This window comes from Ranitomeya variabilis, chromosome 7 (assembly GCF_051348905.1).
Source record: "Ranitomeya variabilis isolate aRanVar5 chromosome 7, aRanVar5.hap1, whole genome shotgun sequence".
NCBI lineage: Eukaryota > Metazoa > Chordata > Amphibia > Anura > Dendrobatidae > Ranitomeya > Ranitomeya variabilis.
In genome coordinates this window covers 237,616,035-237,643,861 of record NC_135238.1, presented here as the reverse complement: position 1 = coordinate 237,643,861, position 27,827 = coordinate 237,616,035, and the positions used below count along the sequence as shown (strand labels likewise).

Below are 27,827 nucleotides of genomic sequence, written 5' to 3'. Positions count from 1 at the left end.
TTCTCCCAGTAATATAGGCTGGATGTGATGTCTGTGTGTCTCTCCTAGTAATATAGGCTGGATGTGAGGTCTGTGTCTCTCCCAGTAATATAGGCTGGATGTGAGGTCTGTGTGTTTCTCCCAGTAATATAGGCTGGATGTGATGTCTGTGTGTCTCTCCTAGTAATATAGGCTGGATGTGAGGTCTGTGTGTCTATCCCAGTAATATAGGCTGGATGTGATGTCTGTGTGTCTCTCCTAGTAATATAGGCTGGATGTGAGGTCTGTGTCTCTCCCAGTAATATAGGCTGGATGTGAGGTCTGTGTGTCTATCCCAGTAATATAGGCTGGATGTGAGCTCTGTGTGTCTCTCCTAGTAATATAGGCTGGATGTGAGGTCTGTGTGTCTCCCAGTAATATAGGCTGGATGTGAGGTCTGTGTCTCTCCCAGTAATATAGGCTGGATGTGAGGTCTGTGTGTCTCTCCTAGTAATATAGGCTGGATGTGAGGTCTGTGTGTCTCTCCTAGTAATATAGGCTGGATGTGAGGTCTGTGTGTCTCTCCTAGTAATATAGGCTGGATGTGAGGTCTGTGTGTCTCTCCTAGTAATATAGGCTGGATGTGAGGTCTGTGTCTCTCCCAGTAATATAGGCTGGATGTGAGGTCTGTGTGTTTCTCCCAGTAATATAGGCTGGATGTGATGTCTGTGTGTCTCTCCTAGTAATATAGGCTGGATGTGAGGTCTGTGTGTCTCTCCCAGTAATATAGGCTGGATGTGATGTCTGTGTGTCTCTCCTAGTAATATAGGCTGGATGTGAGGTCTGTGTCTCTCCCAGTAATATAGGCTGGATGTGAGCTCTGTGTGTCTCTCCTAGTAATATAGGCTGGATGTGAGGTCTGTGTGTCTCCCAGTAATATAGGCTGGATGTGAGGTCTGTGTCTCTCCCAGTAATATAGGCTGGATGTGAGGTCTGTGTTTCTCTCCCAGTAATATAGGCTGGATGTGAGCTCTGTGTCTCTCCCAGTAATATAGGCTGGATGTGAGGTCTGTGTGTCTCTCCCAGTAATATAGGCTGGATATGAGCTCTGTGTGTGTTTCCCAGTAATACTGTACAGGTTGAATATGACAGTCTGCGCAGTAATATAAATAGCCTTTAATACAAGTCAAGAAAGGTTTAGATTGAACAGATCGCTATTTAGAGATATTTTTTTTTCTTGAATGAAGCTGCTGCAATATGGAAGAAAAAAAGATACAAAGAGATACAAAGTGTAAAGAATAAGAGGAGAGGCTAAGGGTGCAGGGACACGGGGAATGCCCACTGAGCTCTGAACTCGCAGCTCCACAAGCAGACACGTCAGAGAAGCCAAACAGAAATCATCCTATAGTACAGAATAAGCGGAACCTCTCCACACATACATGTAGAATAAGTCACCTTCCATTTTTGATAATACGGTCTACAAGTTGTGCTGCTGTGAAAAGCATAAATAACACAAGAACGCAATCTGGAAATCTCTTACCATATGTTATTCACACAGAACATAGAGCAGATCAGAGGGCGAGTGTAGGACATTTTCTGTTTCATTTGGAAAAATGATTCCATTTAGAAATTACTGTAATCTCAGAACAGTTGGGTCAGTGAACAAAAGGCTGTAAAAGGAATGAAGAATATACAGCACATAATATCAGAAGATTCTGGAGAAGTCCTGGGCACGAGGGACGAGACCGACAGTCAGTAATGGAGGCTCGTGACCTCCGGGCCCTCAGCACTGCATTAATTACAGGCAGGATCCAGTAGTGCAAATCACTGCATGGGCGCAGGAAAGCTTCCGGAAATCACTGACTGATCACATGGCACATATGACAAATGTAAGATAAAGCTCTCTCATGGAAAGAAGAAGCCGCACAATCTAGAAACACTGCCGTCTTCTTGGGCCACGGACAATTAATAATAGAAAATGGAAAACTGCTCTATGGTTGGATGAATCAGAAGTGAAATTCTTTATGGAAAACTTGGACGCTGCGTACTGCGGAGTCAGGAAGAGAGGGACCATCCAGCTTGTCATGGGGGAGAGGGACCATCCAGCTTGTTATGGGGGAGAGGGGACGCTTCACAACGCTGGACACAGCTGGAGCACAACGGGGGAAGCAACCAAGGCACAATGGGGGATATGGCCCAGGGAAAATGGTGGACGCAACAATGGCACAATGGGGTACGCGACCCGTACACAATGGTGAACATGACCCAGGCACAATGGGGGACGTGGCTCGGGCACAATTGTGGACTAGACTCAGGCGCAATGGGGGATGCATCCCAGGCAGAATGATGGACAAGACCTAGGCACCATGGTGGACGTGGCTCATGCACAATGGTAGACAATACCCATGCACAATGGAAGACGCGGCCCGGGCACAATGGGAGATGCGGCCCGGGCACAATGGGACATGCGGCCCGTGCACAATGGTGGACATGACCAGGGCACAATGGGGGATGCGGCCCAGGCAGAATGATGGACAAGACCTAGGCACAATGGTGGACGTGGCTCAGGCACAATGGTAGACAATACCCAGGCACAATGGGAGATGCGGCCAGAGAACAATGGTGGACAAGACCCAGGCAAAATGGGGGAAGCGACTTGAGCACACCTGTATTGAGATGTGTCACTGACATCAATTTTGAAGAGATAAAATGTCCAATGTCAAACAGCTGATTTGTTCTATGCTCAGTGTGATAAAATAAGGCGATAAAAGATTTGTGTTTTCTGTACATTTCACATAGCAGCATACATTTTTTGGAATTGCACTTTTAGGTCACAAAACTTAGATTTGCTACACCAAACAGACTCAGCTCTGCTGCAACTACCATGCATTTCATAAAGTGAACAGGTCCAGCATTACTGCGATACCGGACCTTCAGGTGGACCGGTGTCAGGGTCAATGGAATATAATGTAACCGTTCTGTGGCTTTTTCTGGTTATTCTGATAATGAATGTCTGACGGATGAACCTTACCCAGGAATGGAATGAGCGGCTGCGACAGATCCCATTTATCTGAAACTATACGAAATGTGTGTGACGATGTGACATTGGGAACGTTTGTGCGTCATCTCAGCCTCGAAGCTTCAGGATGTGAATGAACAGGATTGTCATTTATAGAAATCCCCACTGGACCAAATGAATGTGGAATAAGTGGCTCCGGGTGCCGGCGCTGCCTGCATTGTGCTGCGCTCAGATATGGCGGACACTTTGTGTTTCCATCATCCCCCTGATTATTGCTGATTCAGACGATTGAATGGGAAAGTAGTTCAGGGACCGGCAAATGAATAAACCAAAAACACAACAAAAGGGTTAATATTAAGTATGAGTGAGGGTCGCTTTTCCTGGTACCTGACCGGGCTGCGTCCTACTGCAGATAATGCGTGAAATCAGTCGTGACAATGTGTCAGGTGAGATGTGGAAGGAGACGACCGCCGAGATCACTTTGTGATGTGACTCCATGGAGCTGCAATGGTCACTGCTACATTGTGATTATTTCTGATAAACCCCCTAACATTACTGTAAAACTGTTTACATGATAGAAAACAATGAGAGAACGAGGCGTAAATACCTAATATTAAATAATTAGAGGACGATCACACTGACTGGAGAGCGGAGCTTCTCGTCTCCAGGCGTTGCTTTCTGGTTAGGTCTTTTGTAACCTTCTTGCTTCAGGTTTTAATCCAGCAGCCAAAGCAGATGGGATCTAATATCCCTTATAAAGTAATGTTACCAGCTGACACAATGCAGGGAACATAGGAGAGAAGATTAATAATATTCTCAGCCATCGCCTCGGACATTGGGTCACACCGGCCTCGTTATACAATCTGTAACAATGTTGTAGTTTTATCTCGTTGCTATAGAGCGACCTGTTGGATATCATATAATGTGTCAAAAATTATGGATTTTGCTCCTATCATTCAGTTTGTCTAACCTATTGTCAGACCCAGCAGTCTCTCAAGGAAACCGGCTGTCTAAGCCGCTGGGAGACAGAATTAAACTGCTCCATAAATTCTCCATTTATTGTAAAGCCCAAGAAACAATAAGAGCACAAAAGAGACAAACTATGCAGGGTTGTTCCATCTCTGCCAGCACAGAGGTCCATGGCTCATAGATGGCAGGAAGGTCCAGCCCTTCATGCTACATTGTATGCTTTACACATTGATATTGCAGAGGGGGTCTATTGCTTTCCCAAAAAATATTTGCCTTCTCTTCCCTAATCAACCATGAAACGGGTAGGGGACAATGTAGGACTACAAAGCTCCAACGATTGAAATAAAACGTTAGATATATTTTTCTTTTGATTTTTTTTTACTGTATTTTCAATGTAATTGTAATTCCGCGGCTCTGCTTTGTCTGCCTCTATTAGTGGGCACGACTGGTTAGAATAATGGGGCGACCATTGGTAGTAATGCAAATTGTCTCTTCAGAGAGGAAGAGGTCTATCTAGCGCCACCTACAGGAAGTAGTGATCCTAACGGTCATTGTCGACCCTCTAACGAGCCTTATCACATGACTTAGGATAAAAACCAAAATCTCAATCTTGGCAGCAATGACAGTTTGTTTGGTCGCACTTCTTTTCAGGCAATGGAAAGTGCATTCATCATCTACTGCCATGAATGGGGGTGAAGATCGGCGGGATATAAAGTATCTGTATTTAGTGTGCAGCCTGACTGTTTCATTAATTAATCCATCAGTGAAATGAGGACAATTCATCATTTTCTGCAGTAATGAGGAGTTTTCTTGTTATGGTCTGCCATGCTTTACATAGTAAGACATCACAGGCAGCTATAGCTCTCACTTGTAGACACTGCGACCTCCATCGCTCCATCATGGAGTCAGTGGAACGGTGCAGAAGATGGGTCCACATTGTCCAGTGATTCGTACAATGGAGGGAGGGGGTTGTAGGACACAACAGGAGGAAGTTGCCGCTGCATTTTGCAACGATATACATTTTACTAGGTCTCTTTATTTGACCTAGTAACTTGTTGTATCATTTTTGTTACAATGTTTCAGTTGTTAGAAAAAGTTATCAAAGAAATTGTGGTTATATCCAAACATCTAAGGAATCCAACAGTATGACCTAGATCAATTGCATTACCAGGAACATACAACAATAACCGCAAGTTCCGTTAATCCTTTACCTATAAAAGTGTCAGCTGTGCCGGGGTGCAGCCCGGCGTCCCCGCAGCCATCTTACATGTGATCCTGCAATAGACACTAATAACATGAGGGCGTCCGGTCACCTCCCCAACGGCTCCTTAGATCTAAAAATACCTTCATATTAGGATCCTCATTTACTGAAGAAGAACAATAAAATGTCTCTGAACTGGAAAAGTGACAGATCCCTCCTGAAAACAGACAATAAATCCTCAGTGACTTGTTACATCCAGCAACAGCGAGAAACAGAACATTCTGTATATCAGAGGCACAGAGAACCTGCGCGGCCGCAGCGCTGCTCACATGCAAAGAAAGGGATATTAAGATGTCTGACATTATTTGATGCTTTAAGAAATATGAGGATATGTCTGACTGAGGGTCCTCGGTGACACATCGAGCCCCCCGAGTGCTGTGCTGCTAATATTACTCTTTGCTCTATATATAGACAGGATTATTGAGCCCAAATTATAGAGAAACACAAAAGTGATGCCATACAGTAACATATAAATACTGAACAATATCTCGCTCTCTCTCTCTCTATATATATACTTCCTTCTCACCCCCAATGAGGGGGGTCTTTTTTTTGTCCTTTTTCATTCTGGGGTCCTCGGGAGTTTGAGGGTTCTGCGCAGGATCTTAATCGGTCCCAGCATTGTGCCTTTCTGGGCAGAGAGTTCAGATGTTGCTCCTGGGATCTGTTGAAGCCATTTTCCCAACTTAGGGGTCACTGCTCCCTGTGCTCCTATCACCACTGGAATCACTGCGGCCTCCACATCTTCTCCAGTTCTCCTTTGAGGCCCTGGTGTTTCTCCAGCTTCTCATATTCCTTCCTTGTGATGTTGCTGTCACTCGGCACGGCCACATCCATTATCATTATCTATTACCATTGCTGTCTTCTGAATCCTCTTTTGAAAACGTTACTACACGAAAAGCGCATGAAGGGGCCACAGGGAGCGGTGTGGGAGCCGCCATTTTACGATGGGTAAGCAGGTTTGATTTTCTGCAATCTGTGGGTCTGGTGTTTCTGATCTCTTCCTTACCAGCACACATACGATTTATGCTGCATATATTGGTTATACACCTGATCCTGCCTCCCCTGGTTACATTATGTCACCCACCCGCCCCTAGCCTGCCAGCATGTCTCCTCTGTATTTTTCTCCATGTTTTGTATTGTTTGATAGTGTTAGCAGCGGGTTAATCAGCGTGATGTCCACAACGAGCAACAGAGAATGTTCATTTATTGAGAATTAAGAACATCCTGCATTACAACATGAGAACAGGATCAATCTGGTTTCTGAGAGAGAGATATGCTGTGACTTTCAGTTTCAGTTGCACACACAAGACAATGTGCTCACAGGGAAGGGGGAGGAGGAACATCCTGTCTGTAAATGAGGACTCCTTTTTTTTTTTTTTTTTTTAACTTTGTTGACATGTGAACAATATGCATGCAGATATATATAAATCACATCATATTAAACAAACAATAGTTGTTGCAATACATACAGATCAATATGCATTAGGCCAACAGATAGACAATGAATTTATAGGTGATGACTGAATACAATCTCTTTATCTATTTGGTGGATTGTTGTATATACTCAGTTTTCTAGTTTGCTCTGGGAGTTCTCCACTGCATTGGATGGACAGAGATACCCGTCTACTGCGGCCACAGTGTTACATTGTGCTTTATGATTATTGCTAAAAATGTCTTCTGATCCTTGTGTACTGTCACATATGCACATACCTGCACCGCAGCGTTCTTCTGTCACACTGGGACCTTCAGCTCTATTCAACCTAATGTGCAGCGCGGCTCACACTGATGTACAGCAGCTGATAGCAAAAAACAAACAGAAAAAATATGTATAGCGAGCAATGTGGCTCAGTGGTTAGCAATGTATGCATATACAGTAACAGGGGGGCTCAGTGGTTAGTAATGTACAGTGCCTTGCGAAAGTATTCGGCCCCTGGAACTTTTCAACCTTTTCCCACATATCATAAAGACACCAAATGTAAATTTTTGGTGAAGAATCAACAACAAGTGGAGCACAATTGTGAAGTTGAACGAAATTTATTGGTTATTTTAAATTTTTGTGGAAATTCAAAAACTGAAAAGTGGGGCGTGTAATATTATTCGGCCCCTGTAACGTAATACTTTGTTGCGCCACCTTTTGCTGCGATTACAAGTCTCTTGGGGTTTGTCTCTATCAGTTTTGTACATGGAGAGACTGAACTTCTCGCCCATTCTTCCTTGGCAAACAGCTCGAGCTCAGTGAGGTTTGATGGAGATCGTTTGTGAACAGCAGTTTTCAGCTCTTTCCACAGATTCTCGATTGGATTGAGGTCTGGACTCTGACTTGGCCATTCTAACACCTGGATACGTTTATTTGTGAACCATTCCATTGTAGATTTTGCTTTATGTTTGGGATCATTGTCTTGTTGGAAGACAAATCTCCGTCCCAGTCTCAGGTTTTTTGCAGACTCCAACAGGTTTTCTTCAGGAATGGTCCTGTATTTGGCTCCATCCATCTTCCCATCAATTTTAACCATCTTCCCTGTCCCTGCTGAAGAAAAGCAGGCCCAAACCATGATGCTGCCACCACGTTTGACAGTGGGGATGGTGTGTTCAGGGTGATGAGCGGTGTTGCCTTTACGCCAAACATATCGTTTGGCATTGTTGCCAAAAAGTTCGATTTTGGTTTAATCTGACCAGAGCACCTTCTTCCACATGTTTGGTGTCTCCCAGGTGGCTTGTTGCAAACTTTAAACAACACTTTTTATGGATATCTTTGAGAAATGGCTTTCTTCTTGCCACTCTTCCATAAAGGCCAGATTTGTGCAGTGTACGACTGATTGTTGTCCTATGGACAGACTGTCCCACCTCAGCTGTAGATCTCTGCAGTTCATCCAGAGTGATCATGGGCCTCTTGGCTGCATCTCTGATCAGTCTTCTCCTTGTTTGAGATGAAAGTTTAGAGGGACGGCCGGGTCTTGGTAGATTTGCAGTGGTATGATGCTCCTTCCATTTCAATATGATCGCTTGCACAGTGCTCCTTGGGATGTTTAAAGTTTTGGAAATCATTTTTTATCCAAATCCGGCTATAAACTTGTCCACAACTGTATCACGGACCTGCCTGTTGTGTTCCTTGGTCTTCATGATGCTCTCTGTGCTTCACACAGAACCCTGAGACTATCACAGAGCAGGTGCATTTATACGGAGACTTGATTACACACAGGTGGATTATATTTATCGTCATTAGGCATTTAGATCATTGGATCATTCAGAGATCCACAATGAACTTCTGGAGGGAGTTTGCTGCACTGAAAGTAAAGGGGCCGAATAATATTGCACGCCCCACTTTTCAGTTTTTGAATTTCCGCAAAAATTTAAAATACTGTATATACTCGAGTATAAGTCGAGATTTTCAGCCCACTTTTTGGGGCTGAAAGTGACCCTCTCGGCTTATACTCGAGTCAGTGTTGGCGGGGGGGGTCGGCGCGGTGACATACTCACCTGCTTCTGGCGCAGTCCCTGCATATCCGATGGTCTCCGGGCAGCTCTTCCTGTGTTCAGCGGTCAAGTGGTACCGCTCATTAAAGTAATGAATATGCACGCATATTCATTACTGTAATGAGCGGTACGTGACCGCTGAACATAGGAAGATGCCGCCGGCTCCCGGAGACCATCTGACAGTGAGATGCTGCCAGGGACCGCGCCGGGAGCAGGTGAGTATATCAGGGGAGGTGAGCATTGCGTGATAGTCACCTTCCTCGTTCCATCGCTGCGCGCTGCTCTGTCTTCCATCCTCTGCACCGTTCAGGTCAGAGGGCGCGATGACGTGATTAGTGTGCGCGCCGCCCTCTGCCTGAACAGTCAGTGCAGAAGATGGAAGATAGAGCAGCACGCAGCGATGGAACGAGGAAGGTGACTATCGCAAGTGCCAGGGGCCTGAGCGAAGAGAGGTGAGTATGTGATTTTTTTTTAACAGCATATGGGGCAAATGTATGGAGCATCTTATGTGGCCACAATGTATGAAGAATCTCATGGGGCCACAATGTGTGGAGCATCTCATGGGGCCACAATGTGTGGAGCATCTCATGGGGCCACAATGTGTGGAGCATCTCATGGGGCCACAATGTGTGGAGCATCTCATGGGGCCACAATGTGTGGAGCATCTCATGGGGCCACAATGTGTGGAGCATCTCATGGGGCCACAATGTGTGGAGCATCTCATGGGGCCACAATGTGTGGAGCATCTCATGGGGCCACAATGTGTGGAGCATCTCATGGGGCCACAATGTGTGGAGCATCTCATGGGGCCACAATGTGTGGAGCATCTCATGGGGCCACAATGTGTGGAGCATCTCATGGGGCCACAATGTGTGGAGCATCTCATGGGGCCACAATGTGTGGAGCATCTCATGGGGCCACAATGTGTGGAGCATCTCATGGGGCCACAATGTGTGGAGCATCTCATGGGGCCACAATGTGTGGCGCATCTCATGGGGCCACAATGTGTGGCGCATCTCATGGGGCCACAATGTGTGGCGCATCTCATGGGGCCACAATGTGTGGCGCATCTCATGGGGCCACAATGTGTGGCGCATCTCATGGGGCCACAATGTGTGGCGCATCTCATGGGGCCACAATGTGTGGCGCATCTCATGGGGCCACAATGTGTGGCGCATCTCATGGGGCCACAATGTGTGGCGCATCTCATGGGGCCACAATGTGTGGCGCATCTCATGGGGCCACAATGTGTGGCGCATCTCATGGGGCCACAATGTGTGGAGCATCTCATGGGGCCACAATGTGTGGCGCATCTCATGGGGCCACAATGTGTGGCGCATCTCATGGGGCCACAATGTGTGGCGCATCTCATGGGGCCACAATGTGTGGCGCATCTCATGGGGCCACAATGTGTGGCGCATCTCATGGGGCCACAATGTGTGGAGCATCTCATGGGGCCACAATGTGTGAAGCATCTCATGGGGCCATAATGTGTGGAGCATCTCATGGGGCCATAATGTATGGAGCAACTCATGGGGCCATAATGTGTGGAGCATCTCATGGGGCCACAATGTATGGAGCATCTCATGGGGCAACAATGTGTGGAGCATCTCATGGGGCCACAATGTGTGGAGCATCTCATGGGGCCATAATGTGTGGAGCATCTTATGGGGCCATAATGTGTGGAGCATCTTATTGGGCCATAATGTGTGGAGCATCTTATGGGGCCATCAACCTTTATGCAGCATTGTATGGGGCAAATGTTTCTATGGAGCAACTTATGGGGCCATTATTAACCTTTGTGCAGCATTATATGGGGCATATTTTAATATGGAGCATTATATGGGGCGTATTTTGTATGGAGCATCTTATGGGGCCATCATGAACTGTATGGAGCATATACGGTAACCAATAAATTTCGTTCAACTTCACAATTGTGTTCCACGTGTTGTTGATTCTTCACCAAAAATATACATTTGGTATCGTTATGTTTGAAGCATGATATGTGGGAAAAGGTTGAAAAGTTCCAGGGGGCCGAATACTTTCGCAAGGCACTGTATGTATATACTGTAACAGGGGGCTCAGTGGCTAGCAATGTATGCATATACAGTCAGGGCCGGTTTTAGACAAAGTGGGGCCCTAGGCAAAAAATTAAAATAAAGCCCCCAATGCTCACATATTGCACCATGACACTCAAACATTTCGGTTGTATTGACATGCGCTGAGTTCAGGCCGTTCAGTGAGTGCGATTGACAATATTGACGTCGTTTGGCGCTTGTTTCTCGGACACTTTACTCCGGCTAATGAAGAACGATGGGGACAGAACACTAGTAGCTCAATCTAACCCCATACAGGATCATGTTATCAGCAGCAGGGCTGGTGAGTCGGAGTCAGTGTCCATTTTGGTGCAGTCGGTATCAAATGAACAGACTCTGACTCCTTAAATACAGTATATAACTAGAGATGGGCGGACACCTGGATGTTCGGGTCTGGGGGGTTAGGCCAAACAGTTACAAAAAGTTCAGGTTCGGGTACCAGAACAGAACCTGATTCACTTGAATGGGGGGCCTGAACATCCAGTGTTTGCCAAGCTGTAATGTGCATGACAGTGCGGCAAACACCGCTTCTGATTGGTGGTGAAATCATCCGGCTGGCCAGAGAGCCGCGGTTCTCACGCTGTCAAAAGAGAGTGGGGAGCGCTCAGCTGTGATTGGAGGTTTATATGTAAACTCTTGTCTGTGCAGCCGGTATTCAAAAATGTGCATGACACACACACACACACACACAAACACACACACACACACACACAACACTGCCACTGTGTGTCTATACCCGGCCATCTACATATACTAATAACATATATTCAAGTTATTTATTTTTCAATTCTTAAAATGACCAATAATATCACATACAAGGGATAAATACCACCGCACCATGACCAGATCACATATTACCACCACATAGTGACCTATAATACCACATACAGGGAACAAATGCCACCACACCATGACTAGACCACATATTACCACCACAGTGACCGAATAATAGCACATACAAGGGACAAATACCACCGCACCATCTCCAGATCACATATTACCACCACATAGTGACTGAATACTGCAATACTGATCATTAATAAAAAAAAAAACACAATACCATCACCATAAGTGCCATTATACACAGAAGATCTGTACTTAGTATGCAGTGTCTGTGTACAGGTAACACACTGACTCACCACTGACGTCTTTAGATGAAGTCCTTCAGCCTTGCTTTCCATCTTCATCCAGCACAGACCGTCATCACGTCTTCCAGCCAGGACTTGTCTCTGCAGGAAATAACACAGTTATCTAGAGCTCCTCTTGCAGAACACATTACTTAATTTTTCCCAACTTCTACACTACACCAGATGAAGAAAAAAAGGCGACATAGTGTCACTCTGCAGAGTAACAGGACCACCTCCCCCCATTTAAAACAGTATCCTCAAAAAATAAAATAAATACATCACTGCAGTAATAATATCCCTTAATTAGCCCCTATGGTAATAATATCCCCCATCCTGGCCCTGTGTGTCTCATTCCTGGCTCCAGCCATATGTTCTCACATCCTGCCCTCATGAGTATCCATCCTACCCCATATGATCTCCCCATCCTGCCCCATCTGTCCCATGATACTGACCCATCTGCCCCATGATCCTGCCGCCCCATCTGTCTCCATCCTGCCCCATGATCCTGCCCCATCTGTCTCCATCCTGCCCCATCTGTCTCCATCCTGCCTCATATTCCTGCCCCATGTCTCCATCCTCCATCCTGTCCCTTGTCTCCCAGCCTGCCCCCGTGTCTCACATCCTGCCCAGTGTCTCACATTGAGCCCCATGTCTCACATTCTGCCCCATGTCTCACATTCTGCATCCTGAGTCTCACATTCTTCCCCTTTGTCACACATTCTGCCCCGTGTTGTTTCCATTCCTGCCCCGTGTCTCACATTCCTGCCCCCTGTGTTATTTCATTCCTGCTCCGTGTCTCACATTCCTGCCCCGTGTCTCACATTCCTGCCCCATGTGTCACATTCCTGCCCTGTGTTGTTTTCATTCCTGCCCCGTGTTGTTTTCATTCCTGCCCCGTGTCTCACATTCCTGCCCCGTGTTTTCATTCCTGCCCCATGCTTCACATTCCTGCCCCGTGTTGTTTTCATTCCTGCCCTGTGTCTCACATTCCTGCCCCGTGTCTCACATTCCTGCCCTCTGTGTTGTTTTCATTCCTGCCCTGTGTCTCACATTCCTACCCCCGTGTTGTTTTCATTCCTGCCCCGTGTCACCATCAAGCCCCTGTGTCTTCATCATGCCCCGGGCTTGCCGCATTGAGTAAAAATTTAAAAAAACAAAAAACCTTTCTTACATGGCCACTGTCCAGCGCCGACGTCCATCCCAGGCATTTCAGAGCGGACTCGTCGGCGAACGACAATGAGGTCATACGCCGGCGACGTGCGCACTGACGTCAGATGCCAGCCTCCGATTGGCTGGCGGCTTTAACTACTGCCTTGCGGGCCCGTCAGATGCCTGCCACTGAGACCCGGTGCGGGCCCCCTCTGCCCACCGGGCCCCATACGCCAGTCAGAGCAGTAATGCCCTGATGGCGGCCCTGGATACATGTGCTCCATATAAACACATAGCTCACAGACAGCACACACTACACACTGTACACCCCTCCTCTGATACACAGGCTGCTTTATGCTGCAGGGAATGAGATGTTCCCCACTATGAGCTGCAGCTCCTCCTGCTCCCAGCAGCACTGTCCCAGCAGACACCTCCCTGCCCTCTCCTGTGCTGGGACTGCAGACAAGAGCAGGAGTTGCTGACAGCAGGCCAGGAACCCTTTTCGCTAGGAACCATGTTCCCCAGGAGCAGTGCACACAGCGGGTGCTGCACTACTTACCTCACAGCCCGGGTCGGTGGGGGCGGGGTCTGTAGTTCTCTTCCCTCAGAGGCTCCGTGCAGGACAGGAGCACTGACCAATGAGTACACGGCCTGTGGTGACATCACAGTCACATGGCTGGTCACATGATCATGATGTCACTACAGGTCCTCAACCAGTCTCTACATGGGAAGCTTCACTGATTAGGATCTTCTGCTGTAGACGCTGTAGACGCTGGGCCCAGGAAGCTCTGCCGTGCTCTAACGTCGGCCCTGTATATAGTAGCACGGGGGCTCAGTGGTTAGCACTGTGTATATACATATATAGAGACCAGCAAAATGACTCAGTGGTTAGAAGCCCGGACATGACAGGAGTTAGAAAGTAGGAGGGATGGAAGGGTTAACTGGTAGAGTTGCACCTAGGCATATAGAGGTGGGAAAAGGGGGAGTGGGTTGAGGATCGGTCACACCAGGGCATGTGGGTTTGATTGGCTAAAAGTTATAGGGGGAGGAGTCATGTAGGGTACCTGTATAAGAAGAGGAGGACCCCCGGAGCAGTGAATGGTCCTCCCACCCGCCCTTAATGTTTGTTACTTATCATTGACCCAATTCGGTGGTGTGGGATTCCTTCCTTATGTTTGTCTTGTCATGGAGGTCAGGAATGGCCTTGGTTAATTGGGGTCTGGGCACCTCCGAGGGATGGGACCCTTAATCGGTCGGTGTGGCTTGTGTGGGGAGCCCTATGTTGGAGCCGTGTGACTGGGGAGTGTTGGGGTTTGTACGGCCCAGTGTTTCTGGTCGGCCATCCAGGATCTCATCAGGAAACAAGCGATTTAAGTTTTTGATCTATTTATATTGTGATCAATAAAGGCGGCTGCGGCCGTTATTCTCCATTGTCACTTAGCGTCAGGTCATTTAACGCCAGATACAATGTTTGCGGACCCTAGTCACGCCCCAGTCAGTGTCTACCTGTGACCTTGGCTGCGGCGATGAATGTCTTCCTTCGTACCTTCAGTCTTCGCTGACACTTCCCTCGTTGGCTCGGCCTCAGCAATGCACCTTGTGATGTGAGTTGTTTGAGGATGAGCAACAAAGTTGCCAGCAAAAACTAAGGATCCAAAAGAAGACAAAGACACAAAAGTAACAAAGAAAGATCACGGAACCGGACACTTTTGAGCTGCAGCGGAGGAAAGATTCAGGCTATGTGCACACGATGCAGATTTTTCTGCGGATCCGCAGCAGTTTCCCAGGAGTTTACAGTACAATGTAAACCTATGGGAAACCGAAAACGCTGTGCCCATGCTGCGGAAAAAAACGCATGGAAACGTAGCAGTTTACATTCCGCAGCATGTCAATTCTTTGTGCGGAATCCGCAGCGGTTTTACACCTGCTCCAATAGAAAACCGCACGTGTAAAACCGCAGTGGAATCCGCACAAAACCCACGGTAAATCTGCAGGAAAAATGCAGTGTTTTTGCCCTGCCGATTTATCAAATCTGCTGCGGAAAAATCCGTAGAGGACCATTCTACGTGTGCACATACCCTCAAGTGAATCTGCCAAACTCTGATTTTCGCAGATTCGCTCATCACTAATTAATGAAAACATTTTGGCACAAAGAGGAAAATGTGATGATCAGGAATGGAGACAATGTGACTTATTGTTAGATGGAATCTCCCACGTCTCCTCTCGGTGTAGTGATATTGTTCTGTCCCTTCACTCTTCTCCAGATAATTGTGACGATCCACTGGTGTCTCCGCTTCCACAGACGGCATTTGACAGCTCCTCGGGAAGCCTCCCCAGCAATGCAAAGCTGAACAGTCGAGACGGTAAGATCACGGCACATTGAAATCTGTTGTGATTGACTGATGCGAAAATGAAGCCCCCGAGTGCACACATCGCGTAATGCTGTGGATTTGTATGCAGAAAATCTACAGTAACGCCTGCCCTTCCTACCTGCAGATTTTGTGTTAGATTTTGTTGCAGAATTTGCTCCACACTTCACGTTTCCATTACAAATAATGTAATCTGCACACAGAGATCTCACATGATGCGGATGTTTTACATTGTATCTAAAGTTTGCTTTGAATTTTTGAGAACTGTGTAGATGACGTCTTTTCAAATCTGTCTCATGTAGCAGTTTTTGGATTTGGAGGGAAAGTCCTATATAAATACACAATGCATGAACATGCCCTAAATCAGAAAAATGAGTGTTCTAATAAAATTGTCATTAACACGTTAAATTAGCAGACAATTGTAGAAGATTCGTTCTCTGCCATAGTTGGGAAATATTGAGGTTTTCCTGACAACTTTTCAGTTCATTTTTTTTTCTCCAAATTCATTTAGGAATAATCATGTCAACGTAGCCTCTTATGGGGTAAAATGTGTCTCCTCGGCCAAAAGATTAGTGACAATATTACTGCTAAGGCTCCATTCAGCAGAGCTGTAGACAGACCTTCCTACCCACTGACCAAAAGCCGCAATTCACTGCCCTCATCTGAAATCTAAATGCCCTAGTCTAAGCAAGGTAGCATTGTTTGCCCTTCTCTTGGGTCCCTTACCATAGACAAATGCCTTTGCCCTGCACTGCACCAGCAGAATAGTGAGTGCAGCTCTGGAGTATAATGCAGGAGGTAACTCAGGATCAGTAATGTAATGTATGTACACAGTGATTGCACCAGCAGAATAGTGAGTGCAGCTCTGGGGTATAATACAGGATGTAACTCAGGATCAGTAATGTAATGTATGTACACAGTGACTGCACCAGCAGAATAGTGAGTGCAGCTCTGGAGTATAATACAGGATGTAACTCAAGATCAGTAATGTAATGTATGTACACAGTGACTGCACCAGCAGAATAGTGAGTGCAGCTCTGGGGTATAATACAGGATGTAACTCAGGATCAGTAATGTAATGTATGTACACAGTGACTGCACCAGCAGAATAGTGAGTGCAGCTCTGGAGTATAATACAGGATGTCACTCAGGATCAGTAATGTAATGTATGTACACAGTGACTGCACCAGCAGAATAGTGAGTGCAGCTCTGGGGTATAATACAGGATGTAACTCAGGATCAGTAATGTAATGTATGTACACAGTGACTGCACCAGCAGAATAGTGAGTGCAGCTCTGGAGTATAATACAGGATGTAACTCAGGATCAGTAATGTAATGTATGTACACAGTGACTGCACCAGCAGAATAGTGAGTGCAGCTCTGGAGAATAACACTGGATGTAACTCAGGATCAGTAATGTATGTACACAGTGACTGCACCAGCAGAATAGTGAGTGCAGCTCTGGAGTATAATACAGGAGGTAACTCAGGATCAGTAATGTATGTACACAGTGACTGCACCAGCAGAATAGTGAGCGCAGCTCTGGAGTATAATACAGAATGTAACTCAGGATCAGTAATGTAATGTATGTACACAGTGACTGCACCAGCAGAATAGTGAGTGCAGCTCTGGAGTATAATACAGGAGGTAACTCAGGATCAGTAATGTAATGTATGTACACAGTGACTGCACCAGCAGAATAGTGAGTGCAGCTCTGGAGTATAATGCAGGAGGTAACTCAGGATCAGTAATGTAATGTATGTACACAGTGACTACACCAGCAGAATAGTGAGTGCAGCTCTGGAGTATAATACAGGAGGTAACTCAGGATCAGTAATGTATGTACACAGTGACTGCACCAGCAGAATAGTGAGCGCAGCTCTGGAGTATAATACAGGATGTAACTCAGGATCAGTAATGTAATGTATGTACACAGTGACTGCACCAGCAGAATAGTGAGCACAGCTCTGGAGTATAATACAGGATGTAACTCAGGATCAGTAATGTATGTACACAGTGACTGCACCAGCAGAATAGTGAGCGCAGCTCTGCACTGTCTTTGTGTTCACTGCCTCCCTGTGATGCCCCGTTACACGTCTGTGTCTCTGAGTGATGTAGATGTAATGTTCATGTTAATTCTTTGTGAAGAGAGCGGATCCGAGGTTTCCATTACGTTGCTGTCACTTTATGCTTAATTGGATAATTGTTTGTTTCTTGTAGTAAATTACGCCTCAGAATAATGTGGTGATTGCAGACGATCTCTTGGATTTAGCTTCTGTGTCTTCTGTCTCGCAGGAGTCGGTGGTTGGTCCCCACTGGAATCTAATGTGAAGCAATGGCTGCAGATTGACTTGGGAGGACGATTTGACATCACAGGTGCGGCCACACAAGGGAGACATGGCAGCGCGGACTGGGTGACACACTTCAGCGTTATGTTTAGCGATACTGGGCGCAACTGGAAACCGTATCATCACGACAGCACCATCTGGGTAGGCTTCCGGCTTCTGCTATTTATGTGCTCGTCTGCTCCTACACAGATTGGTGATACCAGGGGGAGCGTCTGATATAGAGGAGCGGCTGCAGGGCGCAGAGCAGTCAGGATTCTATTTCATTATTATATTTATTTATTTGCTTTATCAGAATAATATTCTATTAAAAGTATTGAAGGCTTTAACTTTGTTAAAGGGACAGTAACATATAAAAGAAGAATATTATACCTCTAACACTGCAGTTACTACTCTTATTCTACATTCACATGTTCAGAACTTGGTCAGTATTTTATATCAGTATTTATAGGCAAAAACCAGCGATTGAACAGGAGGGTGGGCAATGGTTGGAGAGGATTTCGGCTGGAGAAGGCGGCCTCCTGCCAGGGTTTGATTCCATCTGTTGCACTTTGTTTGTGAAATATTCTACAGTTATGATGGAGTTGTAGGTTGAAAATTGGTGGAGATTGATCAGATTTTTTTGATTGGACATAGGATAAAAGGGATTTTACTGTATACAGTTTTATTTTTTATGGACTCACTAACATATGGCTGTAAAGACAAGATGACGACTTCTGGGCGCAACGTTACTGCAGGGTCCTATAATGCATTACTGTCTAATGCCGGAGACTTACAGATAAGAGTCAGCAGTTACAATGTATCTCATGGTGTCCGCTACTATTCCCTGGTGTCCCCTACTATCCTCTTATGTCCTCTGCTATTCCCCGGTGTCCCCTACTATCCTCTTATGTCCCCTGCTATTTCCCGGTGCCTCCTACTATCCTCTTATGTCCTCTGCTATTCCCCGGTGTCCCCTACTATCCTCTTATGTCCCCTGCTAATCCCTGGTGTCAACTACTATCTTCTTATGTCCTCTGCTATTTCCCGGTGCCTCCTACTATCCTCTTATGTCCTCTGCTATTCCCCGGTGTCCCCTACTATCTTCTTATGTCCCCTGCTATTTCCCGGTGTCCCCTACTATCCTCTTGTGTCCCCTGATATTCCCCGGTGTCCCCTACTATCCTCTTATGTCCCCTGCTATTCCCCGGTGTCCCCCACTATCCTCCTATGTCCCCTGCTATTCCCCGGTGCCCCTACTTATCCTCTTATGTCCCCTGCTATTCCCCGGTGCCCCTACTATCCTCTTGTGTCCCCGCTGTCTGATGGTGTCCAGGCTCGATCTGTTCCATTCTGACATGTTTGATTCGCTGTATAACTAGAACCTTTCAGTGGTGGCCGCTGATCATTGCTGGTTCCCTGCACTGCTCCCTGTTCTGACATCTTATCCCATCCCCCTCCCCCTGCTCATCACCATCAGACCCTCCTGAAGGTCCACCTGCTCTGGCTACCCCTACAGTTGGTGATCTGAGATATTTTTGCTGCATATAAATCTAATTTATTTATTTATTTTTTTATAATTGTCAATTTTTATTGAAAATAAACATTTCCAACGTGATTAACATATAACATGAATGTCGACATTCTCTTATAGAAAACAGGGTCAAACAATAAATTATCAAATCAATGCACCAGTAGGATGTTGCGGACATTATATTAGGTGGCATTATAATGAATGATATACCAGCAGAATGTTCAAGCATTGTATACATGAAGCGGTGTACTCCAAAGTGGAGGACCAACCAAGCAGACAAGACAGGACGTTAACAAGGGGGAGTTATCTGAAAATCAGAAAGGGGAGACCGGGAGAGGCCAAATAGTCTAGAGATTTTTTTTATTTAAACAAGAGTGAGTGGTGCATAATAAGACACTCATGGAGACGAAATAATGACCACACCCACTTGGCTAAAAATACTAGATTTATGGACAGTGAAGGAGCAGTCATATCCCAGGAAAAGGTGCAGAAACAAAATAAAAATAATGACCAATTCAGGAGAACGTTGTCTTTAACAGCAGGTAAAGGAATGATGTATTGACGGTGACAGGTCCCCTTTAAATAAAGAGTGCAGATGCCACTAACGCTCCTCCCATGAGGACCAAAGGTGAGGAATTATTCCCATGAGATCTCACAGCCAATCAGATCTCCAGGAACAATCACTGTCAATTCCATGGGGGTCCCAGTTATGGGAGGTCAGGGTGAAACATTGGCAGTGTCACCCCCTATAGATGGCGCCAGAGACAGTTTTGTATGCTTTATCCCAGAGTGCATTGCTCTGGAGCCTTTCTCCCCACCGGATCCCCACAAGGCGCATCGGTGCCAGGCTCTCTTGCAATGTTGTATCATTTGTACCAGATTTATTTTTCTTTAGGGCAAATCAGGACAATCTAATATCTGCATGAAATAAATAGGAAATATGAAGGTTGTGGCCACCGCCTAAACGCTGCACATTATCTGCAAGAAGATCAGCTGGAGCATGATCACTAGATGAGATCTGCGGGAATATTGGATGCGGCTTATATTATGGCATCAAAATGGATGTGAAAGGCGAATAGTATCAATTATGTAGCATCAAGTCTCTACGGACATGGTGTCAGGATGCATCTCCCACGGTAGGAGAGGAGCTCAGCCGCACACTTGGCTCCTGGAGATCTGAAGGATTTCCATCCTGTCACTGTGCGGCTCCCAATCCACCGGTCATAATATTCTGTATAGACCTGAGCCAGTCAGTCCTCAATTACTAGAATCCTCGTTAAAGGGTTGATTGTGACTTGTAGGATCGCTACTTCCAACAGGTGGCGCTATATAGTTTAAGTCCTCTTTTTCTCTGAAGAGGCAATTTGCATATTAGAATCCTCCAGGAACTGATGGAGAATGTCGAATTCTATCAAATCTGAATTTTGGGGACTGAATTTGTGAGTATTTAGTAAAATGGGGTCCAGCCTGAAAGAGGCTAAAAAGCCCAATAAACTACTATCCTCACCTGTCCTCCGCCCTGGCCGGACCTGTCCTGCGGCTTCTCTGTCTTCCTCTGATCGGCTCTTCTTCCTTTTTCTACATTTCCTTCTGGTCTTACGGTGAGACTTCCGCCATCAATGATGTATGCTGCATCCAATGGAACCTCATGTCAGGGCAAGACCGGAGGGAGAAGAAGGGAAGAAGGAAGAGCATGGGAACGGACGAAGGCAGGACGTATAAAGGTTAAACACTTCCTTAGATTTGCACCAAATTTATTTGTTGCGAATCGAGTCTTCTCCAAAATTGAGCAAATAAGTCCGAATTTCGGAAGATTCACTCTCCTCTTCTGGCTGATACTGGTGGATTCTAGAACATCAGCGCTCGTTAGTCTTGTCTAAAATTTGCCACAATTGTCCTTCAGCTATGCGATCTGGTAGATCGAGTTTGTTTCCATCATTTGAATGGAAATATTGTTTCAAGTAAGCAGAGATCTTGAAAATGTTGAGGATGTGGAGCACAAAGGGGGGAATCCAACAAGATATGGAGTGAGATGTGCCAAACTGATGAAGAGGTGCACAACTGGCGCTAGCTACATACCTTTAGACAACTGTTTATCATGGCAATGAGTGTCTTATCTGTCACCTGCTTATTATCAGCAGCTGCTTTCTTCCTGTCATATGAGTTGATAGCAGTAATATCAGACACAGTGGGACCATACAACACCTGCTGTATTTGTACAGAGCATTTTTTTTCTATATTATTCCTATTTTCCACCAGACTAGAGACGACATTTTATTATTTGCTGAATTCATAGTAACATTAATGACGTCTCCCCAGGAGCGGCCTCCATAAATGTGATTCATGAGTGACCTGAGATACATTAAAAGCTCATTTTCCTTGGTGCATTTCTCATAGTATTACCATCATGTATCCCTGGGATATTCTGCATGTTACGCTCCTGTCTTCCATTTTCCTCTGTTATATATTGTTGCACATTTTCTGCATGTTTTGTACAATTACGCGCCATAAACCTCTGGGATTTCTGTATGTCAGGGCTCTGTCACACCTCCGGTGCTTTTTGTAACGGTGATATCTTTTGTGGATAGATCATGGACCCATTACAATGAATATGTATATATGTGTGTGTGTGTATATATGTGTGTGTATGTATATATGTGTGTATATATCTATATATATAATTGTCTAAGGGTTTTTCTGTCTGTCTGTCTGTCCGGGAAATCTCGCGTCTCTGATTGGTCGAGGCCGCCAGGCCTCGACCAATCAGCGATGGGCACAGTCTGCCGTGAATTCGCCTCGACCAATCAGCGACGGGCACAGTATCGACGTAGATGTCATAATGGTTGCCATGGCGACGATGATGTCATAAAGGTTGCCTCGACCAATCAGCGACGGGCACAGTCTGCCGCGAATTCTGGAATCATCATTGTCCATATACTACGGGGACATGCATATTCTAGAATACCCGATGCTTTAGAATCGGGCCACAATCTAGTATATACAGTGGGGCAAAAAATTATTTAGTCAGTCAGCAATAGTGCAATTTCCACCACTTAAAAAGATGAGAGGCGTCTGTAATTTACATCATAGTTAGACCTCAACTATGGGAGACAAACTGAGAAAAAAAAATCCAGAAAATCACATTGTCTGTTTTTTTATCATTTTATTTGCATATTATGGTGGAAAATAAGTATTTGGTCAGAAACAAACAATCCAGATTTCTGGCTCTCACAGACCTGTAACTTCTTCTTTAAGAGGCTCCTCTGTCCTCCACTCATTACCTGTAATAATGGCTCCTGTTTAAACTTGTTATCAGTATAAAAAGACACCTGTGCACACCCTCAAACAGTCTGACTCCAAACTCCACTATGGTGAAGACCAAAGAGCTGTCAAAGGACACCAGAAACAAAATTGTAGCCCTGCACCAGGCTGGGAAGACTGAATCTGCAATAGCCAACCAGCTTGGAGTGAAGAAATCAACAGTGGGAGCAATAATTAGAAAATGGAAGACATTCAAGACCACTGATAATCTCCCTCGATCTGGGGCTCCACACAAAATCCCACCCCGTGGGGTCAGAATGATCACAAGAACGGTGAGCAAAAATCCCAGAACCACGCGGGGGGACCTAGTGAATGAACTGCAGAGAGCTGGGACCAATGTAACAAGGCCTACCATAAGTAACACACTACGCCACCATGGACTCAGATCCTGCAGTGCCAGACGTGTCCCACTGCTTAAGCCAGTACATGTCCGGGCCCGTCTGAAGTTTGCTAGAGAGCATTTGGATGATCCAGAGGAGTTTTGGGAGAATGTCCTATGGTCTGATGAAACCAAACTGGAACTGTTTGGTAGAAACACAACTTGTCGTGTTTGGAGGAAAAAGAATACTGAGTTGCATCCATCAAACACCATACCTACTGTAAAGCATGGTGGTGGAAACATCATGCTTTGGGGCTGTTTCTCTGCAAAGGGGCCAGGACGACTGATCCGGGTACATGAAAGAATGAATGGGGCCATGTATCGTGAGATTTTGAGTGCAAACCTCCTTCCATCAGCAAGGGCATTGAAGATGAAACGTGGCTGGGTCTTTCAACATGACAATGATCCAAAGCACACCACCAGGGCAACGAAGGAGTGGCTTCGTAAGAAGCATTTCAAGGTCCTGGAGTGGCCTAGCCAGTCTCCAGATCTCAACCCTATAGAAAACCTTTGGAGGGAGTTGAAAGTCCGTGTTGCCAAGCGAAAAGCCAAAAACATCACTGCTCTAGAGGAGATCTGCATGGAGGAATGGGACAACATACCAACAACAGTGTGTGGCAACCTTGTGAAGACTTACAGAAAACGTTTGACCTCTGTCATTGCCAACAAAGGATATATTACAAAGTATTGAGATGAAATTTTGTTTCTGACCAAATACTTATTTTCCACCATAATATGCAAATTAAATGTTAAAAAAACACACATTGTGATTTTCTGGATTTTTTTTCTCAGTTTGTCTCCCATAGTTGAGGTCTACCTATGATGTAAATTACAGACGCCTCTCATCTTTTTAAGTGGTGGAACTTGCACTATTGCTGACTGACTAAATACTTTTTTGCCCCACTGCATATACTGTGTGTGTGTATGTATGTATGTATGTATGTATATATATATATATATATATATATATATATATATAATATATATATTATATACACACGGTAAGTCCGCACGGTCGATTCTTTTCTTTTCATCAGCTCCACCATTGATGTGAACATTAAAACATAAGGTACTTTGCGTTTTTGAACAAATGGCCCCTCAGCCTCCAACCACACCAAGCTATCAGTATAATGAGTGTCCCCGTTCTCCGCTCTTCATTTATTTGGGTAACAATTGTCCACAAAAAACAAAAGACACCGTAATTTGATCCGTATTTTGGACTCAATGCAAGTCAACGGCACCGTGAAGAAATACTGAAAGGACAAGAATGTCATCTGTTCACTTTCTATGTTTTACTGTTTAATAAGCAGGAGACACTAAAAATGCAAGAAGAGATATGTGACACACGGACTGAAAATGGCACACAGATTGCACAAAAATCCATGGTCCATTTTTATGTATGAGATAAAACGAATGCGTGAATCTGGCCTTAGGACGTGTGCACACGGCGCAGATTCTGCCCAGAACCTGCACAGTAATGTAGGAGCGACATTGTGCTCATGTTCCATCTTTTACCTTCTTCCCGGTTTAGAAGCTCTGCAGCCATTAGGAGCTGTGACATTCTCAGTCTTCTTTTCCTAGCAGAAGCCGCCCTCGCTGTGCTTCACAATGTACAGAAAGATGCCGGTGCTGGAGAATGATGCAAAGCCACTGTAGGAAAGGGACCGCCGGCGTTTTCATCAAGTGGCCTCCTCTGCTGCCCCAGTGTCTGGATGACACAGAGAAGAGCTACCAGAATCATAGATTGTTTGTTAGAGTTAGAAGGGACCTCCGGGGTCCTCGTGTCCAACCCCCGGCTCAATGCACTAAACCATCTCAGACAGATGTCTGTCCAGCCTCTGAAGGCTTCCATTGAAGGAGACCTCACCACCTCTCGTGGCCGCCTGTTCCACTCATTGATCGCCCTCACTGTCACAACGTTTTTTCTAATATCTAATCTGTGTCTTCTCCCTTTCAGTTTCATCCCGTTACTTCTCATGTTTCCAAGTGGAAATGAGAATAAGGGCTCATTCTCACTTGCGATGAAATCAGACGAATGACGTCAGAAAGATGAAGTGAGTTCAGTGGACCTTTCTGATGGCACTGCGAGCTCTAGAACTTTCTCACGCTTGTGGTGCAGTCAGACAGGTAGTAGGAGTTCACAGGGAGACACTGAGCAGAGGAAGCAGGACGCTGCTCAGTGTCTCTGCTGGATGACAGGCTGTATGGTCGCATCATGTAACCATGCAGCCTGCCATCTAGATGTAGCAGAGCTAGACCCATCGTGGGACAAATAGATTATCGTCTTCTCTGCGGAATGGTGAGGAATATTGTTGTTTGTTATTTTAACTCTTTTGCCAGAGACAATGGCGTCGGTGGAATGAGCGATGTATAGTTTAACTAAGATTTTTAAAGGAGTCTGTGTCATTCTTTCAATTAAAGGACTTTATTCTTTGTGTCTGTGTTTTTATACAATATGTCTATGGGGTTAGTAATGGGAGCGTCTTATTGGCGCCTCTCCATTACTAACCTCAGGGCTTGATGTCACCTGACAATAGAGAGGTGACATCAAGCCCCCAACTATCACCCCACTTGCCACCACTACAAGGGAAGTGGGAAGATCGAGGATAAGTGCCAGAATTGGGAAGCTCCATGGGTGTTACCCCCTTCCCAGGCTATTAGCATCTGCCCCCAGCTGTTGGCTTTCCCTCTGCTGGTTAAGATAATTACACTGGAGCCCTCGCCTTTTTTCCAGAATAACAATCTTTTATTAATTAAATACATGTACAGTAAGCTGCACACAATGTGCTAATTGTATATGTCACTGACATCGGACTATCTATATATTCTATGTGTATATACTGTATATAACCCATCTATTCTATCTGTCTACTATTAATGTACCTATCTATTATATGTATATATGTGTGTGTTTTGAAGAATATTTCCTTTGAAAATAATGTGTAAATGACATAGAGCAATTATCTAAGTATAATCTCATGTTAAAATTACATTGCAGTCAGATAGCAATCACACTCCTACAAAAAACCTTCATGAACTTTTGTTCACATATTCATGCATTTCAGCATTTTTTTAAAGCTTCAGGTTTCTAAACATGCCAAGCAATAACAAGAAGTGAGGACGTATTTAGGGGTTTTCTGCTTTGAAGCCCCTCTATAGTTTGTAATAGACGTCAATGGGAAAACTTTTTATAAGCCCTTTGTAAGCATTTTCAAGGCATTTTTGCCTTAAAAAAAAAAAAAGCTAGTACTGTAATTTCCACTTTGCCTAATGGATTTAAAAAAATTTTGGAGAAAATTGCCCACCCTCCCAAAAAATAAAAATAATTAAAAAAAAAAAAATAAGCTAACAATGCTCCAAAAAAGAATTACAGAAGGATCCAAGAAAAAATAGCTTGCTCAAGTAAAAGAAAACATCAAGAAAATAGTTTCTGGTTTAAAAAAAATCATATAATTATAGCCAGCAAAGTGTGAAGAATTTTGATTGCAGCTCTGGATGTGACTAGAGTCTAAAAAAAAAGTAACACATTTAAAGTTTTATGCAGAATGTAACTAGTGAAAATATAGATTTAAAGATTTTAAAAAAGGCATAAAACCAAGCAATATATTTATATAAAATCGTATTTATGTATTTCCTGCATATTAGAATGCAAACTAAAAAAAAAATAAAATAAGATCGCATTGGTATGGTATGAACAAGATAAAATAAATGCAAATCAGTGCTTAGATATTATATGTCCTTTCCATAAGGAAATCCCTGAGAAGATGTCGGTGATTTCAGCTATTTATTTCTATATATTTGCTATAAACCTCCAAGCAAATTATTTATGAATTCTCTGAGTCCTTCCCATATTACGCCGCAGTAGGGTCTAATGTACGAAGACGTTTGCAGATACTCAGCCACGTCTTGTATAATGAAATCTTACTTTAAATATTGCTACATAATAATGGAAAAGATACAATTCAGTGTCATAAGCTGCCAAATCGCATAACGTAATATTAAAATATATTGCAGGAGATGGAGATGTAAAGCCGGAGTGTTGATAGGATCTGTATTAATAATCATCATCATAATCCACATCCCGACGCCGCTCAGCTTTGTGAATACCGACAGCTGCACAGTTCACAAAGAAAGCTGCCAAAGGAGAAGACAAATCCTGCACATATTATTACTGACGCCAGAAAAATAAGTCTGATCGTCAAAATGTGGCATAAAGTCACCATATGCTGCAACAGCGGGGAAATGTACGAAAAATATGGAAACCGTGTGATGTTAGTATTCAGAGCTGAACGGCTCTATAGCTTGTACTTTCTCTGTATGTCGGAGTTTTCTGTAACTTACAAAAATAAGTATAGGAAAAGTATGTTTTCTGCATTCTTAGTTAAAATAGATAAACTTGATAGTAAAGTTTTTACATAAAATATGCATTTAGATTTTACATTTTATATGCAGTTTATTATGCAAAATTTCCATTTTAAATATTTTTCTTACATGAAAAGTGTAATATTCATGTGTATCAAGGTTAAAGAGACAAAGATATTATCACCATCACTGCTAATTTGTTAGTGACCGGCCATGTTGCCACCATGTTTCCAAAATACACATTAGTACTCTGCTCTAAAGACCACTTTTTTTTAATAATTTCCCCCGTTTTATGCGTTTTCTAGTACAGATCTGATGCAACATTTTTAAATGCATTTTTTATTGCAGAAACAATGGAAATCTGCACCTAAAAAAAAAACGATTGCATTTTTTTACATGTATTCTTCAGGCTCCTTAGGATACATTCCCATGATGAGTTTTTGGTGAGTTTTTTACGTTGTGTATTTTTTTAAATGAATTCAAA

General features: G+C 44.5%; 1 protein-coding gene and 1 long non-coding RNA gene across 2 annotated transcripts in view; one reads left to right on the top strand and one right to left on the bottom strand.

Moving 5' to 3' along the window:
• Nucleotides 1-13,717, bottom strand: part of LOC143784716 (uncharacterized) — a 55,081-nt gene extending 41,364 nt beyond the window's left edge. The window contains exons 1-5 of the long non-coding RNA XR_013217877.1: nucleotides 13,613-13,717; nucleotides 11,917-12,006; nucleotides 6,918-7,003; nucleotides 5,291-5,364; nucleotides 5,158-5,221 (exon numbers count right to left, since the gene is read on the bottom strand). This is a non-coding gene — a long non-coding RNA (uncharacterized LOC143784716). The remainder of the gene's footprint in view (nucleotides 1-5,157; nucleotides 5,222-5,290; nucleotides 5,365-6,917; nucleotides 7,004-11,916; nucleotides 12,007-13,612) is intronic.
• Nucleotides 1-27,827, top strand: part of CNTNAP5 (contactin associated protein family member 5) — a 251,802-nt gene that overhangs the window by 30,425 nt on the left and 193,550 nt on the right. Inside the window, exons 2-3 of the mRNA XM_077273262.1 lie at nucleotides 15,318-15,416; nucleotides 17,719-17,912. Coding sequence (XP_077129377.1) covers nucleotides 15,318-15,416; nucleotides 17,719-17,912 — 293 coding nt within the window. The remainder of the gene's footprint in view (nucleotides 1-15,317; nucleotides 15,417-17,718; nucleotides 17,913-27,827) is intronic.